The 20,026-nt window shown below is 42.8% G+C and overlaps 1 protein-coding gene across 1 annotated transcript in view; it reads right to left on the bottom strand.

The window, feature by feature from the left end:
• Window positions 1-19,806, bottom strand: part of T265_13461 (hypothetical protein) — a gene marked incomplete at both ends in the record, with an annotated part of 25,218 nt that extends 5,412 nt beyond the window's left edge. Inside the window, 5 exons of the mRNA XM_009168963.1 lie at window positions 6,048-6,173; window positions 12,336-12,548; window positions 16,392-16,511; window positions 16,683-17,149; window positions 19,397-19,806. Of these exons, the coding sequence (XP_009167227.1) occupies window positions 6,048-6,173; window positions 12,336-12,548; window positions 16,392-16,511; window positions 16,683-17,149; window positions 19,397-19,805 (1,335 nt within the window). The remainder of the gene's footprint in view (window positions 1-6,047; window positions 6,174-12,335; window positions 12,549-16,391; window positions 16,512-16,682; window positions 17,150-19,396) is intronic.
• Window positions 19,807-20,026: the final 220 nt, after the last annotated feature.

Here is a 20,026-nt window from a genome sequence, read left to right as displayed (position 1 = left end):
GGACATCTTGAACAATTCTAGAAAACAGAGAAATCAATTCCGGAAGTTCAAGGTCACGCAGCGACCATCTGTTCGATTTTGACCGAATGTCCCCATGACTGTCTGAAGAAGGGTTTCACCTAAAGACCTGGAAAATTTAGAAACTCTTCAAACTCGTTACGCATTCTTTGCTTTATTGGTCGTTCCTGATTTGCCAGGCCTTTTAGATAAAAATGCATGCAGTCATATGCCATTCACTGGTAGCATTAATTATGTATTGGGCGAACGACGTGAGGTGGTTTGTACATTTCTCAATGATTCACGCCACAAACAATTTGAACGCAAGAGGTATACATTTAAGGAAGTTCCTAATTACTAGCCTACATCCATTCATCCTGCCATAGAAACGTAGATGACGTCTGAAGTCGTGAAATTAAATTCTTGTCATCTTGCGCGCCTAGACAGATTCGTTTTGAAAGTAAGCCCATTAAGAAGTTCCAGAAGACGTCGCTTACTGTAAAATCCGTGTGCATATTGCATACTAATGAAGATCTTCAGCTCGCCTGGTACTCCCTTTTATATCGATGCAGCAGAAAATAAACTGTCTATTGACGTTTGCCTCGGGTTCTTATGTGTTTGTCTCAGCAGCAAGTTGGCAATAGCCAGCTGTGAAAAATTATCACTGACCGACTGCTGGCTGGTCGCTACAATCTTGGTTTCTTCTGTGGCATTGCACCAATTCCTCCGTATGTGACTATATCAGGGGTCTAGTTGAGCATTGTAGCGGTCATACTTTGGTTTCGCGCCCACTGGAGCGCTCACTCTTCAAGGGTCTGCGGTAAGGGTCTTGCCGCTGCATTGGCAAAGTAGTTTCTGCCTCCAACTAGGTCTCTTCCGCTAATCCGGGGTTCCAACTTAGGTTCACATGGCGTTTGACTCATTACTTTGCTTTCTCACTGGTAGTTTCAGTCAAAGTGGCTGAGAAGCGGCAGCAACTGTCAGCGTAAACAGTTGACAAGTATGTATACAGTCGAGTTAGTTCTTCATTTATAAGACACTTCAAAGATACATCCGCACCTGAATGGTGCAGTCGAGTTATGTAATTTTACATCACATTGTCTGAGGCATTTTAAGTTGAAAAGTCCTAGAAAAATAATGTCATCCAAAAGAGAATAAAAGCAACAATGCTTTTGGTTATTCTCTACCACAAATTCATTCAAGTTCTCAGCCGACATCTGCCATTCTTGTCCGAACGTATCATACCACAATCTGTTTGGCTCTCATTCCAATGTTAACTGGTGAGTTGCGTGATTCCTCACGAGCATTTTGAGCGTTGAAATGCATTTAAAAGTATACAAATGCAAATTATGGGCCCTTGGCAGAAGGAAAAACTGAAGGGTCAGAAAAAACGAGATATTTGAAATACAGGTTGAAAATGTCTATCGTTTCTATGCTTGCACCTAGTTAATCAAACTAAATGACTGGCCACAAAGTGGTCCCCAGATCTACATCGATACTATTTTTATATGATGTTTTGTTAGAAATTTGCTCAGATCTCATACTAGTCTGCTGACGAATTTCCGGAAGGTTGTTCACACAATTTTTTAAACTTGGATTACGGTTCACTGGACATACTACATTCTATTCTTCATATGCTTCAGTCAGTCACCAGAACTCAAGCTATCCTGGACTTTTTACTGCGTCACTTAGCTATACTTTTCGACAGTAAGTGAGCAAAGTTGCTCGCGTGACTCATTCCAGCGAGCAGTTACACGTTGCCTTATTGGTTTTCGTGAGGTGCGATTGGATGTACGGAACTGCATACTAGCTAGAAAGTCGGATAACACTTGAACGCTGTATCTTTTCAAATACTTATGTTGACGTAACCTCTGTTGTTGCTCACGCTGAATTTTCACTCGTTCCAACGGAAGCCATGACAACTAGTGACTATGCTGTTTGTTTCCGGCATTGGAACTTCCTTCTTCAGGTTCCTCTTTATCGCAAAAAATCGGGTGTCCCACAGTCCTTAATATTCTCTTCCATGGTCGCCGATCGCCATCCTGGTAGAAGAATCGCATTTCACGCACCACAGACTGATGTGCCTCAAACGACAAGAAATTTCCAGACGAGTAAAAAAACGGTGATAAAGGTCTTTTTTAGGAGATTTTAGGCACAACTGGCTGGGGAACATGCGTCTTGCATTGCCCTGAGCTTCTTTTATACTAACAAGCGTGAAATTTCACTGAAAAAAATGGACAGACCCACCGACCACAAAAATCCAAGCAGCGCATTACCTACCATGTAGTCGGCAACGCCACTAGGTTGAACAAAAGCTTCGTGCTTATTTATGCAAGTACCGTGGAACGAAGAAATCTCACCTAACTGAAATACCTAAAAATCACATGCAAAAAAATGTGAGGTCTGTTTAGTCTATCCTTCTTTTACCATGACATATAAACAAAACGTTTCAGCCGTGTTATCTGCTGAGTTTTTCATCGGTTGGTAGGGACAAGTGGACCCGTCCAAAGGTACGTGTTTGTTCGTAACGCACTACCCACAAGGTTGCTTGTGTTTGGTTTTTAAATTACGGCACAGAAACGACCGGCTAAGGAGCAAAACGATCAGAAGACGATAACTATTAGATGTACATCGTCCGGTGGTAAAAACTGCAAAGACAAATAGCAAACAGCCAAGCAAGCGGTTCGACCGGAATTTTCTTTCGAATCTTCCTCAGACTCTGGGACCGTCTTCATGTACACACCACGGGGACTGAGCGGCTTCCGAATACGTTTCGACATCACATATTAGGTCCCCAGCGTAAATGAAAACTTATCCTGAGGACCCAAGCCAAAACGTGCTGAGTACGCGCATTCTGCAGAGTGATATTCATTAGATAACATCCTCAAGTACTCAAAGATGACCAGCTTTTTACAATAGAGTATCCTGAACACACAGGCAACAAGGTGACACCACTTATAAGGATGATGACAACTGGCTGACAGCTCACTACCACGTTTGCTCGGTTTAAGGTATATCACTCAAGCGTATGGTCTGAAATTTCAGCTGGATAATTGAACGGATCATTGTAGAATAGCGGGGTTTTCACTGTCATATCTTTTCTGCTATTACAGATTACAGAAAAGCGAGTGTTTGCACAGAACGGCTTTACGTCTACATTTTGTGCGCCGTTCATTCCATCAGAATCTGTGACAAAACGGGAATACATCCTGGCCTTTTTAAGAAAGATTAAAAGTAAACTTATTGATATAATTGGCTTCTCTTAAAAATTCCTTTGAGTGTTCAACCGTCCGATGCATGTGAGAACGGTTGATTACGGCTGACATGACTTTTCAGAATAAAACGCCACTCGATTCTTGGAGTTTTATGATGTCCATATCGTTATATTATCCGAACTGACCCATTAGCGAACACAGCACGTAACAACGCACATAACATGTTAACATGCTGTAATATCATTCAGACGATGCAAAAACAACCTAATTTGGGCTGTTCGCCTGTTCACCTCTCTAAGAACTTATGTTAATGGAAATATTATTCGCTTTTCGCTTATAGTGTCAACTTATACACAGATCAACCAGATTCCATCAACAGCTTCTCACTCATCGTGAAAATCTTCAACGCAATGGCAATATCAAGAAAATTAAGCACTGGATTAGATCCCCTGGGTTGACCCAACGCACATCTTGCTTGTGAGCTTAGCTTGGTGACAAAACGTATCGGTAGTGGTTAGCGCCTTGTTGAGCCTTGTACACTTAGTTTAGGCGCCTGACCTGCTGCGAATGCTGAGAAGCCATTGAACCCAACTGATCACATCGGCAGAAGCTGCCGGTGGCAAGATTTATGTCTTGCCAACAACTCATTTTGAAGTGTAGCGCTGACTTGAATCATGTACTTGCCCAGTGTGAGTTTTCGGTAAATTCACCCGATGAAAAAATTAGCTCAAACGCTGGTATCAGAGAAATTTATAACAACAACTTATCAAAGCTTACTACGTAATATTGCACGAGTAGCTTCTTCAGAAGACTTTTGATCGCTACTTGGAAGAGACAACTACGGCAATACACTACTGGCGCGCATACATAAGCTAAGGGATCTCAAAATACTCACACCTAACTCGGGCACGTGAGATGAAAACTGTCAAGGATCCAGCAGGATTTCGGCCTGGTTGTAGGGAACTGCTAACATTTTTTACTAACTCGGATATTCTGACAGGGCCAAGTGAATACATGACCAATAGTCGCTGTTTTCCTTGACTTCAAGGAGGCTTTTGACAAGGTAGTGAAGAACTAGGATGGGAAGTTTGTCGGTATCCTTCCTTCACTGTAGTCTGCCATCTCTCGTCGTGTTGAAGCTTAAAATAAACTGTCATACTAGCATACTGCTCCTTCAGGATGCACAAAACGATCCACGATTTTCCCACCGTTCTGGCTTTTTTTGAAACCTAGAAGTGGAGGGATTTTTTCCATATGTGTAGGGATATCTGCCGTTTGGGCGCTAAATTACTGACCGGAAGGTTCGTACTTCGAAATCAACATCGCCTTGACTGCTCCTGTCTAGGCTTCTGCAACTCGGTAGTTTTTATGTACTCGAGCCTCGGTCATGTGGCATTGCACTTGAAAACCGAATAAATGTGTTTTCGAATTTCGATCAAACCTGGGTTCCTTGATTACAAGAAGCCGAATTCCCGGTCATTTATCGCACCACATACAGTTGTACGTTATCCAAATGCAGAACTTTGCGGTAATATGCACTTATAGACCGCAAAATCAGGATTCCAAAATGGGTGCAACTAGCTCGGTGGGTGATTGTGCGTTCACTTTTTGATTATCAGAGGAATCGAGTCATGCTATCATGAGGACAGTATCCATCTGCTAACCGACCCGAAAGTGGTGGTTTTAATCGAACGGAACTTGGTACCAGCCTACTTGAAGGAAGCCTCACAACATAGCCTCGCGAAACATTGTTGTACTATCCTTGCACTATTTTTTTATGACAAACCTCTTACTCGAATATTCTCAGCTCACTCATCTACCTTTTTATGAATAAAGCAGATGGGCATTCTTTAGGCTGAAGCTACTGTGGTCTGTCTGAATGTTTATCTCCAAAGCCTGTTTAGTTAAAGGATTGGTTTTTAATTTCATTGAATTCGGTACTCCTTAGAACGTTTTGTGAATCGTCCACGGCTACATGCCTCTTCTGTAATTACTCAACACCACGTAGGAGCGTTAAACATGCGCTTTCGGATCTTAGATGCCAAAATACACCGACATTATGGTTTTGTCGGCCAAGGGTGGGAGTAACGTGGTAATCGGAATTCTAGGTAGCCTGTTTTCTGTGCATGGTCATTCAATAAATATCTTTTGAAAAGTTTTATCGCCTTTGGGCCGCTACATCTGGATTTTCTGTTAACGCTACCACTCTAGATCAGTTGATGCCCACCCATACTGTATTCAGGTCTTATTTCAACATATTGGGGACCATTATTCTAACTTTTGCATTTTAATGCTCCATTTTAGTGACAGTGTGGTCAGCTTGGTGTGTAATAGCAGAATGCGATCGACGTCAGCAAAACATTCGACCACACAGTGACTACTCTGTAACCGCAGTATTGGCTTCCTAAATGTAACTGAGAGAGTTTTCCGTTGCTCTTCCTGTGGTCTTCACTGACGACAAGTGCGTGTATAACTAGTGATTAGAAAAAGTGGAATGTTTGGAATATATCGACATAAGGTTTGATATCTAACTTGCCCAGTTATGACTAGTAAGATGAGTCAAAGCGTACACCAAGAAAATACCAATGAACACCACCGTAATTTTTGTACTTTGTAGGGATGAAGTTTGATTGTTACCAGGAGTGAAGGTGGATGATAAACCAGCATGCTAAAGTCGACCCCACACCAGAAATAACGCTGCAGGATGTGCACTACTTTGAAAGTTGTTTTGAGCAAGAATTATGTAGTACAATTTTCAAATCTCAGCTGTTTCTTTGAGGTCACTAATTATCATGTCACAAAACATGTGAGTTGACCTTTAATAGGGAAGCTTACCTTAGCTTTTTCTATTGTGGTCAGATCGGAACAAGCGAGAACGGCACGTGTTAGGAAATGATGGGGCAGCGGAATTGTCAAATCAAAGTCGAGTTTGCGAAGCAGACTGTGTTCGAAGTCAAGCACCTGGATAAATGGGATAAACACAAGCGTTTCAAATGAATACCTGATCAATAACATATCTGGATTTTGGTGGACGTCTATGAGTTGTTCGATTCATTCGGTACAAATCTAGAAGACATGTTCTTGTACTGTAGGTGGCCTTATCATCCGACATTTGGTCGATGCTTACTGAGATTATACAATTGAACCATTTCTTTACGATGATAATATAAAGAATACAGCACATTTTGAGGTGGATTTCATAGGGACGAAAAGAGCTGTTTGATTTCTCTGCGGAATTAGAATCTGGCCTGCATTCGTTGAATACTGCACAAAAGTGTGGGAGTACTCGGAAGCGAGGGGTCGGACAATTTTTACAAGCTTCTTTGTAACTTTTGTGTGGAGCTGTAGACCAAACATTCTGAGTTGGTAGACTGAGTAGTGATACCTGTAAGTCACTGTGGACCCCATATACTTTCTTAAGCGTACTTCCAATATGAAATTTATTCATACAAGTTTGCCCATTTTACAGGTAACATGCCGATTCAAAATTCACATTCATCTAGAAAGTAGTACTGTAATATAGTTGTCGGTCAAGAAGAGACACTTTACACTTGGAAGCCGCCTTTGGAGAATTCCAAAGCATTCAACTGACTGGAGTGCTACTTTATGAGACATTGCTAACTGTAAACTGCATCGTATGGTTTACACATTTGGGTAATAAGGTGTTCATGGATATGCATAATTCGGAGCTTCCATTTAATTTGAAGTAAATAATCCAGGTTTCCAATATCCTTGCATATCCCCTCCAATCGCCTCAGTATGGTAATGAGCGGATGTCATCGGCAGTGAATAATGTCGGTCTGGGCACCATACTTAGATGATCCCATATAGTCTCTGTTAAAGAAGGCCTATTCACTGACTTCTTGCAGCAGAGGCATTTTCACAAGAGTGAAAGTGGGTATCAGGCGCCATGACCTGGTTGAAGGTGGGCCAGTTGTTCGTCCAGCGGTGAACCCAGGTTCCCACTCAGTAGCAGCTGGAACATAAGTCGGCTCCAGTGGACTGAGTGGATATATTTACTTTTGGATCTCAAATCGTCACACTGACGATGTGGATCATGTGTTTGTAGCTATCCCTTCATTCGCATACTTGACTGTTCAGCTCACAGTCGCTTATTCGACCAAGAGACTCGTCTTTTTTTACACTCGAACTAAGTCACGTAAGGGTGACTCATCTGACACTGATTGTCTGTACCGTCTAGTGAGCGTAGCAACGACTCATGTGTTCAGTTGCGTAGACTACCACACTTTTCGGACATTTTCTGGGTCCAACAATTAAGTGACCACAAAATGATCAAACAAAATTACAAAGCTAATGTAGAAAATTCACTGAGTAGTACACAAGTGTTTCGTCCACATTCAACCAAAATGTTTTTGATATTTAGGGGGAAATGGCACCGCAACTGGTGTGATTTATCGTATTTTATGCTGCGTGCACAGCAAAACCAGCTGAATAATTAAACTAATGTGAACTTGCGCTTAGTTGTGCAAAGGCCGGAGGTGCACCTCAAATCAAAAGCTGCAAGAAACATTCAACTGTAATACCCCTAACATGCAAATTCTTCCGTTTTAAGCGTCCTAACAAGCGATGCACCGTTTGTCGACCCAGCGGTTGGGATGACAAGGAATTAACTTGGGGTTGCCACGCTCTTGTACGTAAGAATCCAGGTTCTTGGATCAGACAACTGTTAGTCGTTTTATCATAGTCGACCAGGGAACAACTTGGGTCTGCACAGTGATGCAGCTGCCGTAGGTGGTTGCATATACTTTCAAAGGCTTGTGTCGACTCGTTTTAAAGGCCGTCCTTCAAACTTAGCGGTAATAGTGGTTTACGTCCAACATCTATACCGGAGCCAACAATGAAGGAAGACTTCTGTCAACAATTGCAGCAGATCAGTAAGACCTCAAGACCAGAGACTGATAGTAACGGATGACTGGAATATCTGAATTGACGGATGAGGGGATAAAAAGCACCATACATCTGACCGACTTGTGTCTGGTTATCACTGTGAAAACGGTTACAGGCCTATCAGTTTCAATTTTCCTAATCAGCTCGTAGCTACCAGCACCATAATTCAGTCCTCCAGAAGACATTTACTGACATGGTATCCCAAAGACGATCATGAAGTCTTTCAGGCGCGCCCGACAGACCTCATCATTTGAAAGGTATAAATCTTATAGAAGTTCGGATTGCGGAAAAGTGGGGGGTCAGACATCTTTGTGAGACAGGGTTATACTTCACTTTGATGCTTGACAAATGAATTGCATGAAAATAGCGTCACCCGATCTCCCGGAGAATCAGCAGATACTTTTTGGTGCAATAAACATGAGATTGTACGAATAAAACGCTGATTATCCAGGTGACCGGTTGGTTCAGGCAGACTATCAGTGAGTTGCTTTGAAGACCTTCAAATAGTACTTGTTACATAGAGCAAATGGGTAGTTTCTCAACAACTTTGACCAGAGGGCTAACTGATTGACAGAATATCTTGAGCGATTTTTGAACCCCCCGCTGATTAGCGGGGGGCCTTGGGGTCACTCTAGCCTCAATACAATATGACGTCACCTGTGAAGTGCCAAGTAAATTGGAGATCAAGATGATCGTAAGACCACTGTAGAAGAAGATATCTTGCTTAGGTCTATATCTCCTACATCTCACAACTTTCCGCACCCGTACAAAAGCCGTTTTTTCCATCCTAGGACTGAAGCCTCTGCAAGCGACCCCCTAAAGCACGGTAGAATGGCATGTGACAGTTGTCATCTTAATTGATGTTAGACCTCTCCTATTACATCTTTTTCAAACACAAGATACACGCTCAAGTCCTAACAAAGGAGGTCTTTGTCCCGAGAAATTCGTGCGGGCCAGATATTCTCTTGATAGAGAATATGAATGCAGCATCTCAAGTTCATGCAGCCAACCACAGCACGCTTCACCGACTTTTGAGCTGAATCTGTAGCTACTCAGTCACTCACATACTCGACTGTTCAGCCCAAAGTCGCTCACTGGATCACGAGACATGTCTTTTTTTATACTCACAAGCCACGTCACATCAAGGTGACTCATCGGACATCGATTGTCTGTACCGTCAAGTGAGCGTAGTACCAACTCATGTGCTGGCACACCCACGTACACGCAAACGGACCTGCATGTAAGGAAACCGAACACAGTCAGTACACACGGACTCGCGCGCGCTCAGGGAGCAGAAAGTCAACCACTATCCACAGGTCCACGAACAATTATGGAACACCTGTAGCAGCCATACTGCGGAGAAAACACGTTCCCGCCGTCCGGACTTCCACCAAGGAACTCCCACAGACGATAAATCCCTCTTTTAACTTATTCCATTTTGCATTGTATTTATTTTTATACGTGTTGCGACCCACCACTGTCCACAATACTAAAAAATTTTATTAGTGAATATGCCTTCTGAATTGTATCATGGCCATCATCAACAGTGCAATAATAGATCTACTGGTTGTGAGTTACTGTGAACAGTTCCCCTAGCTGGCGGTGTCCTCACAAACCTGATGAACTTTATTAAGGCTTGTTACATGTTACTGAAAACCTGTTCCAGGGTAAGCGGCAAGGTTGCTACAGAGTTCGACACTAAGACTGGCTTACAACAAGGCGGTTTACTTTAGCTGGTGCTTTCGGACTTACAAATCAGACTCAGACTTACAAACCAGAACGAGCATCAAAATGGTGCTCTGGAGTTAAGTTAAGTCACCAAGCTCAGATGGCTGAGTTGGAACGTAATGATAAAAGGATTCTGTAGGGTGAGTACCTGAAAGAAGATCAACTTCCCACGCAACACTAGTGGGTTTGGAAGTCAGTACGTCGGGAGCCAACTTCTCTTCCACCTATTCAGCCTTCCAATAAGACAGATAAAATAACCCAGTCGGTTGTCAACTTCAAAGGCTTTGATTGCACCATCTTTCCAAACAGATATTTTAGAGGATAAATTCGGAGGCGTATAGACAGTGCCTGCAAGCACTCATGCAGCTGGACGCCACCCTGTGTAAAGGCGTAGCTTGCTTCCCATATGGTTTACGGGGGGCGCTTCTGGAGCCGATGATGGATCGCGATCTGTGCACATATTGTAGTCAATCGCCGTGCTTGAGTAGGGTATGTCAGAAGTATTCCCGGGGGTAGCTAATTCTGTCTCATGGAATATTCGTTCGAAAGTAAAACATTGAGTACATACTCGCGATCCATACACACTGATACACTATATTTCCTTCGTAAAATGGTCTCTTTCAGAACCATGAGGAACTAGTGAATTTCCATTTATGGAAACTCTAGTAACAGCCTATAAACACGATAGGTTATCGTGGGCTCACATTCGTATGTGGTGGTAAAAGAAACAGCCATGATAGCGATTAGGAGCTAGAACAATAGTGAGTAGTCGTACTTTGGTTTGTCCCAAACTTCAGTCGGTATCTCAGTTGTCGAATTCTGGCAAATGATGTCGGGGCTGTATCAAAACCCAGTCTATAGTCTAACTGAGACCAATTCCTCTCAGTAGGAGTTCATCTGATTGTGGCGCAGTGTATCGGTGGTGCTGGCGACACATCTAAATAACAGGCTGTCAGTAAAACTGGGACAGTGGCATAAACTGTTGATAGCCTGAACAGATTCCAAATCTTAAACGCAGATTTCGTCCAGTAAGTGAAATTCATTTATGCCGAAGAGTCTATAAGCACCGTGTTTCATCCTTATTTGGAATCGTCAGTAGTGCGCATCTCACGAAGCTCCTGGAAGTCTCGAACAGGTGACTTCTCGGCCGGTAGTTTGAACACTTAATCATTTGGCCATGATCAGCTGATCATCATTTAAACAAGATGTAGGGCAATTCATCCATCACGGGATCCGTATTATGTGACGAGACATTTCTATCATTGTTTTCTCAGGTTATTTGAGAACCGGCAGGTGTTTTCTGTTCTGCTCCAACAGAGATTTTCTTCAAGAGGGATTACAACAGATAAGACTTGGCCCTTTTGAATTCTCTTGACGAGCTCATCTTCCACTGGAGGCTTCACCGAGCAGGGGGGGGGTCGGAAATACAGTTGGAAACGCAAGGTGGAATCAGTTATCCAAGGAGGAACAGCATTCACAGTAGGCCTCGAGGGTTCGGTAACCGGAGGCAGCTGAAACCCAAGCGTGGCGTAAACTAAACTAACTTAGAGAAATGCACCCAGGAATATCAAACTGAATCTATCATATATTATGTTCTCAGCCAACCCGATAACCCTCAAGAAGGGTCAAGACTATCATAGTGCCAAATAGTTTCCAGCAACATTGTGAGTAGTTTGTTACGTCTATAAAATACTTCCTGTCAGTTTTCTTAGCTACTCTAACACTCAAAATATCGTTCATTAGCGCCGGGGTGCCGTGGCGTGCAAATAATGCATAATTACTGGTACTGAAATCGAGGAACACAAACATACACAAAGGAACTCTGGCTCGAATCTGTCCACTGCAATTTGAGCCTAAACTAAGAACAAGGAGCAACAATAACGCCTATCTGGCTATGAATTTGTGACCAGTGTTCAGCTAGCATTGTCCGGTTTTGAAAACGTCACTACTCATTTTATCAGCTGTACCCAAAAACATCTATTTCCTTTGATTTTTTGACCTTTTTGAAAAGTGCTTGAGAATTTCCCTTAAAACCACAGTGGAGGTTGAGGCAACTTTTCATTCCTGGGATACTTCTGGAGAATCCATTTTCTTCGTACCTGTCTCTTGCTGATGAGTAGAATAGTGGACCAAAATCTAACTGGAAAACTGCACACTGGTTTTCAGTTTCATCAGGAGTCATTTTCTTAAAATCAGGCTTCTCCGTTGGAGGGACTTTCAAAGTTCCTGATTTAAAACTAGCTTGAATGCACTGGGACGCAGCCACAACACTTAGACGATGCTTTCGGCACAGTCGTTTCAGAATAAAGCATTTACCACAAAAGATACCCGAGTCTGGTCTAACTTTTATAATGGAACAGTCCGCTGGGCAAATGAACGGAATTTTTGCAGCAAAGTACACTTTATTCCAAAAGGATAGTGGGACATACTTTCCCATTACGGTCACTTCATCCGAAAAGAGCATGCTCATTCAACGGCGGTACTCACTTGTCTTGGCTTGTAAGAGTTCTCCGTTAGATAACACAAGGTTGCCGATGAGGGCGCAAATCTCTCGACAAATTTCGCGGCGACGAACAGGGCGGTGATTCCGACCAGTTGGTAATCTATTGGATTCATGTTCTTCTTCAGCCACGTGTATTGATCCACAATGCTGACAGCCAGATGGAGAGTTTCTGTCCGAAGTTTCAAATATTGTTGAACCTGAAGTTATTCGAAATGATCACATGATTACCATAGATTTTCGAAACCTTAAGAATTTATCTAGCTTGACTGTGATTCAGTGCTTGAAATGTCGTGGAATTCAAGCCGACTTCAAGGTCATCAACAGGACTGACTAGCATATGTCAAAAGTGGCTTACGTAAGGGAAGAACGCTTGGAAGCCACTGATATTGGGGTACTGTGACAAATCCATGTGTATATTTCAGTAGTATTTTTTTACTCGATTACAAGCCTATCTGTCTCAAAGGACCGCAGAGCAGAATAAGAAGGTAACAGGCATCAGGAAGCGCGACTGCCAGGCTATTTTTCGAAGTGTTCAGCCATAAATGTTATACCGTGCTATCAGCCGGTGCTGCGTCAGGTCAGCCCTGGACACTGTGGTCTCGGAAACTTCGGTGTTCTGAATTCAGATGTAATATCCCGCGATAGAACCAACATTCGGTTGAGCGCTGTTTATGGATGGCGGCGTCTGAAAGCACATGGCTTTGTCTATCCTATGAAATTTCGAATGCCTACTAAATGAAACCCTCGAATTTCTGCTCTGCTTCAAAGAGGTGCGGCAGCCGATTCAAGCAGATCATTCATGCTAAGTGCACCAAAACAATGTTCTCTGATTACTGAGGTGCCCAACCGCAGGCGAAAACCAAACGACATGAGCAGACAGCGAACAGAAACGGTGACCATGCATTTGTTTGCTGGGAACAAAACAACCGGGAATGCAGCAGCTGGGATGAGTTTTGCAAACATCGTGTCTCCACAACATATGAACGTCGATGATGTGATTCAGTTCCATAGAACGACACATAAATCATAGGTTGGTAGCGGACTATGAATAATCAATAGTTTTGCTGATACGATCATGCTGTTGATAGACCGCGTCTCTAGTAAGTACGATGGACGTACACGCCAGAGACACGACATTAAGCTTTCTATGTTTGTTCTTCAGATCACGCTCTGTGTCTTCCACTCATAGAAGACTTCATAATGGGGCAAGATGAGACATTCTATTAGGTGGCACAGAAAGTCACTGCTGGCTCAGCTTATTTACCTAAGTAACCGAACACTTGACCTGTTGATAAAAACCATTCATCATTCATAGAAATTGCCAAATTTGTGCTCCAACGGCATATGCACGGTGCTTTGAGGGCACCGACTGAAAGCCAAAGTACAGTAATGGACACTCTGAAGGGTTACAGACCTCGCAATTTATTGGCAAGCCAATGTGATGGGCCTGGGCTGATTAAAACCACTACTGGCTTGGGGAGGTTTAGCACTCGCCTTTTGTCAGTGTCGTCAATCAACAACAGCTGAGATCATCAGCGCGACATCAAGTTTGTTTCCTTGTCCTACACACCCCAATTTGGGATCTAACGTTAAACTCTGAATACTCAGAAAGTGAACGAGTTGCGAAAATGTTTGGGTTGTTCTTTTGCGTTTGAGTAGAGTTTGATCGAGATAAAGCGATATCGTCCGCATACTGTAGATCATTAAGTTTTCCGGCTGGAAAAGTAGACACTCAAGAGATTTTGGATTACATGACTGAACAAGTAAGTTAGTAACAGGTGTTCATGACGAACACCATTTGTTACACTCATGACAGGAAAAGTCAAGTCATATTTGTCGTTGGTGAAGCAGACTGGTTGCATCTTCATAGAGGAAACTACTCACAAGTTCGCTGAAAACTCTTCGACAGCCCACAACCGGTTTCGCCGTTCTTGGGGCTCATCAGGTAGGTGTAGTCCTCGAGGTACCGTCAACCTTATGTGCCAACTGAAACATGAGACGGCCTGTGTGCAGCACATTCACTGGTAGAGTATCATAAACGAGAGATTTAGTTGAGTCTCTCGTAAAAACCAAATTGATTTGCAAATGAGTGTATTTCTCGAAGATTGGTTGCATCCTTACTTACGCTTACGCATCAGGTTACAGCTCTAATTCCGGCGCCACTCTGCTTGTTTTCGATTGGACCCGTCTGTGTAGGTATATTTTCTTCAAGGTATCTGGGGCCTAAGCAACAAAATCTTTATTTTTCATTGAAACTCTGTGTTCAGTTCAGTCAGGACTGTGCAACGGAGCAGGGAAAATGAAAACAGATGCATATTCACCTTTCATTGTCTCGCATTAGCAATAGCAACAGCGGAAGCCTAAAGTTTACCAAACGAAGCCAAGCGATCCAAGGAACAAAACAATCAATAATGGTTTAATGCTGATGGCATCTGAGTAAAACGTTCAACAAAATGGTGTCTCCTAAATGATCTGAATTCCTCCTTAATAACTATTTCCCAGAGTACATTAGGTCTAGTTTGAACGATTTGGAGGTTCGCACTATTGGTGAACATATAGGCAGCAGTCATCTAAACGATCGATTCGGCTTCACTCCAAATGTTTTCTTGCGGAATTGTTTCGAACGGACTTGAGTTCAGCATTTGGTTGTTTATCAACAATAGGCGATACGTGAATAAACAATTATGCTGTTTTGTCTGCTGGTATGAAAACCGACTGTGTGTGCTTTGTTTGTTTGCTTTCCTGTGAATTAAGCCGCACTGTATCGTCCAGATTAAGTTTGGACAACCCTTACTGCTACATGCCTGGTCTTGCTTTCAGAAACCGTAGATATTCGCGTTCCGGTACAGAATTAGGTCGAAAACGGCATCTGGTTACCAAACTTCGCTAAAGTCTCATCAACACTATCGATGGTTCGGCCGTCCACAACAATGGGGGAAAATTTTGCAGAAATGACCGAGCCCTTTGTGTGAGACTGTGTAACACCAGGTTGGAAGTGGATTATAAGACCTGCGCAGTGCTTTTAGAAGTAGTATTAATCGTGTTCAACCACATAGATGAAATTTGCGCGTCAAGTTCCGTTGTTTTCTTAATTTTATGCAATAATTTATTGTGAAACTCTCGGTGAGCAAAGGAAATTGCTGTGAACGTGAAATGAACATTGTTGCGCCGCGATCCGCCGTGGTCACGTTATTTTATGTGTGTGTGTGTAAGTGGGATGAGAGTTGTGCACCAAACGTGCATTACCAAAGTAACTGCAAATATGTAATCTAGACTTGGGCGACCTGACAGTATCCAAGTCCTCGTGCCTCCTTCGTGTGGCATGGCAGCTAGGCACAGAAAGGGTGCTACAGCTGAACAATTAATAATTATTACATCCATCTCCGAATCGCTCGTTCCAGTCGGTTGAATAAATTTGAATGCATTACTCAATAGAGAACTTCAGGATCCTTTCTTTTACATTGGTAGTTTTCGTTAACTTTTCTCGACTATATCTAAATGTGTATTTCCACCTGTGACTCGCGAATTTTTCCGAGTGAGATCCTGGCGTTCTGTGGAACAGACGATGTAACATGTTGTCCTTTGGATCCTGTGTGGAGGATGGACTTTACTATTAATGCAGTCAAAAAAGTAATACCAAGATACTTTCAATGCAGATCATTGCCAGGACGTCAAACAGGCACAATATTTTAGCAAGAATGGTTGCGAATTATTGCAGGGATTTCTTCCCACCCAATCTCGGTCTGTTCCGTTGTTGATTGTCGTCAATTTCAGACTAGTTGTTGTGTTGTTTTGAAAATCATTCGTGTGCAGTACTGCTATGAACTGTCTGATTCATTCAGACGAATGGTAAATAGTGGTGACGTTCCCCGTTCCACATGATACGTTAGGAACACGGAGGTTGGCCTCCACTGTCTTTCGTCTACTCATGAGTAGCCAAACTAAAAGATTATTTCCTGGATGAGATGGGCAGCCTGAGGTGCTAACATTCTCTCTATTAAGTAATGCTCACGTATTCATTTCGGACGACTTGCTCTTACCTTGATCATCCAGTCACATAAAGTGGCTCGAATGTCTTCTGTGAGTGAGTTCTGCTTCAGGAATTCCGGGTTGAAGAGGGATGTTCGCTCCATATCTCGGGTAAAAAGGTACCGATATATCTGGAAGAGAGGGTTTAGTATAACGTTTATTTTGCAGTATTTTTTGGAACGATGCACATTTGAAAGCATTCGCTAAAGATGGTGGGCCTATAATTGCTCCAGAAATGTAAGTCTCTGAGCCGAATCTGGTTTTACGAAATTTTTGTGGAAAATTCTTCTCAAGTCCCTTACCACAGCATGATTCCAGTGGTATTCGTCCGGACTGCATTGATCCACTGGTGATTCTGGCAACCAGACAAGATATGGAGATGGAACTTCAGTCATTCTGGAGTTTTGATAACTAGTGTCATCAGGTTCTGACTGACCAACAGTAGTGCTTTTTCCCGCCGAAAGTTCCTGTGTTGCATGCTCTTCCAAAAGCGCGGAGATCGGATTGCGAAACATTGTGGCAATCAAGCGTGTGCTCTCAGTTACATATGGTCGTCGGTTGGGGTCACTCTGAAAGGATTCGGTTTTCTTGGTTCCAGGGAGTATCCGCCTTCTGAAAGGCCAGTGGTGTTTTACGGACTGAATTTCATCGGACAAGCTAAGCTCATTCAATTTTCGCACGTTATCTACCTGTTGTTGACTAGAAGACCGACGTGACTCAGTGAATGCATCTGGATTAACAGATGAAGAGGGGACGATTAACACTTTTACTAAAAAAATGGTTTGTGTAAAACAGCAAAGCACATGGACTGGATAACACTTCGAAAATAGTGTGTGCACTCATGCTTACGAACTGATCCGTTAGTTCACATATGTTAAAGCGACAATAACCTCTCATGGATGGTAACGCGTCCTTCTGGAACACAGATGAGCTGAGAATGGTGTATTCTTCTGAAATGTTCTAACATTCCTAAAATGGAATGATCTAATGACTCTAGCCGAAAGTCTCGAGAAGAAGCTCCCTACTTTCTCTGGCTTATTAACACCACAAACTATGAGGACGTTCGGGATTTTTTTAAATGGAAGTTTCACCCTATAAATGATGTCCGTGTACGCTAAGATGCGCCCGGAAGCACTGTACGGCCGTTTCATCCTCACTGGTAATGAAGATCGGTTTGGTGACTAAATCGCACGTAGACAGGATGTGGTACCACTCATCCTTCAGTCACGGCTTCCAGATCACATGGCCACATGTGTTGACTGGCTCCTCGAGTGGTGACTTTTCAGCTGGAAGTTTCACTCATCTTGTGAAATTACACTTCCACTAAGCCATTTATGAAATAACGGTGGTGTGACAAGATTTGGTGATTTTCAATGGATATTCCGTCCTGCTGATGATTTCCAATAAGTGTGAAACAGCTGTGGAGTGATTCTTGGCTCTTCAACATAGATCGCCTTCACTAATAGGATGAAATCTCTATCGTAACACTATAATATTATACAAGGATGATACTTTTGCTAACTGTACTGAGGAATGACCATAGAACATGCTATGTTGGAAACCGAGTGCAGCGCCCCTCCCCAAAAAACTACTTCACGTGGCGTGACTACACTTGTACTGATGACCGTTTTTGTTTGAATTCTATGCAGGTTGATGGTGCTGAGGATGTACTCTCTCTAACTTCATAGCAACCGAATTGGAGTACTTTTCTGTAGTTTATCTAAATTCTAGATGAGGTGGAAAGTTCACCAGTGGTATCATCCACAAAGTTCATGCTGTTCAACGTTACTTCCAGCCAATGTTTTGCCGGTCAATTCGCAATATAGGTCCACAAAAGTGCTGCACGTTTTGTTTGGCCTTGATGTCCACTACAGACCTTTGAGTGCTGAGTGCTGAGTGCTTGCTGGTGTGCGTGTTGTAACCATACGTCCTCACAGTTTGCGTTGACGACCTTGTATGACTGTTAGCTTTGCCGCCCCTTGTTACATGAATGTGACAATCGTTCTCCAATCACTTGCCCTCAACCAGTTTTTCATTGGCACTGAATTAAATCGACAGAGCACTGAGCCAACATTTGCATTGTGTGACTAAACCTCACAAGCCAGTAACTGACTAGTGAGCATATATGTGAACAGGAACCACCGCACAATGTTATCTATCGATGAGAACTTTTCATTTCACGTCCGTATTTCATTCGACCATTTCGGCCGACACGTTTGTGCAAATTTTCTCTAGGATCTATCATTTCCCAGCTAACTTCACAGAGTGTTTGAAGTAGATTTTACTGCAGGCCGAAGTTCCTGTGACATCGCTCTGTGGGATTACCAATATTCTTAAATTTCTTACGGTAGTAAGATTTTCAGATCTCTTAACCTAAACTCCCTCACCATCTTTCGAAGAATTTGTTGTTTGGAAAGAAATTTTGGAAGGGCGAGGAACGTGAATAACTACGAAATGTCACGGCAAAATTCTTCCCCGGTCTCAAGCGAGGTCCAAAATCCTACAAGGACATCTTATAGTCCAGATGGTAAAGGAAAAGCTTTGACTAAGCGATGATGATATTAACGGGTAGCTCCATAGACTTCCATGAAAGATTATCAGGATTTAGCTTGGCGTGCTAAAGTTACCAAGGCTGCCTGAATGAGACCAACCTTTGGTAGACTAGTTACCGCAACGCAGTTAATGTGCAATTGGAAGAACCCTGAATATCCAGAGGAGTGAAATTATTGGCTCTTTCCTATACCGACCAACTTTATAATAGCAGTCGGTTCTTTATTCATTGGTGATGATAATAACTGTCTAGTTGTGAAGGTCTTTTCATGCTGTGGTACATCCCGATGGAGTTGACAGAACTCGGATGGTTCCTGATTGTCCAGGCCTAGGCGGTTGCGTTGCGTTTATGTCAAAATCTCCTTACTTAATAGCTGACTTGCCTCTAGCTCAAGGTTATGACCGTCCGTAGGCATCAAGAGTAATATTCGGGTCCCGTTGGACCACTGATAAGGAAGTTACTCACCCCTCGAACTTTCATGCTTACTGGTAAGTGATGAATGTCTTTTGGTCCTTGATCTCTGATTTGGAAGTTCTAGCAGACCATGACGTTGACTTGACTTGTTTGCTTCAACTATGCCATGGCTTTTATTATCATTCAGTTGTCTTCTCTGCAACACTGTGCCCTGGTTTTCCTTTTCCACCTGCTCGTGGACTTGCAGTTCACTCACTGTCGTCCTCCTCTTTGATCTGGTCCCTGTGATCGAGTCACCGGAAAACAAACGCTTCTGGTTTGATTCCACGTTCAAACTGGTTTTCCTCCAGTTTCGTATCCATCTATAGTGATTGAGATGTTCTGTTTCATTGCTGTCCTCTCTGTCAGATTTTCGCGAGTGATCTGGGTCATCCTGTGAGATAGTAAAAACATTGGGATAACTGAAAATATCGCCTCAATCTACGTGCTTTTATTTTACACACAAGCATTTTCTTGTGATTGGATGCACAATGAGACCAAGAAAAATTATCCATGGGACAAAAAGTTCAGGAGTTCCACCAAAAAAGCAACAAGTTTTCTGAGATACTTTATCATGGAATAACCCCATGGATTCATGTTGCACGACATGAGACGACTCCTGAACTTTGCTCTAAAGGGCGA

Source organism: Opisthorchis viverrini (assembly GCF_000715545.1).
Source record: "Opisthorchis viverrini unplaced genomic scaffold opera_v5_68, whole genome shotgun sequence".
Taxonomy (NCBI): Eukaryota; Metazoa; Platyhelminthes; class Trematoda; order Opisthorchiida; family Opisthorchiidae; genus Opisthorchis; species Opisthorchis viverrini.
Note: the sequence above shows the minus strand (reverse complement) of the source record. Positions and strands in the feature narration are given on the sequence as shown.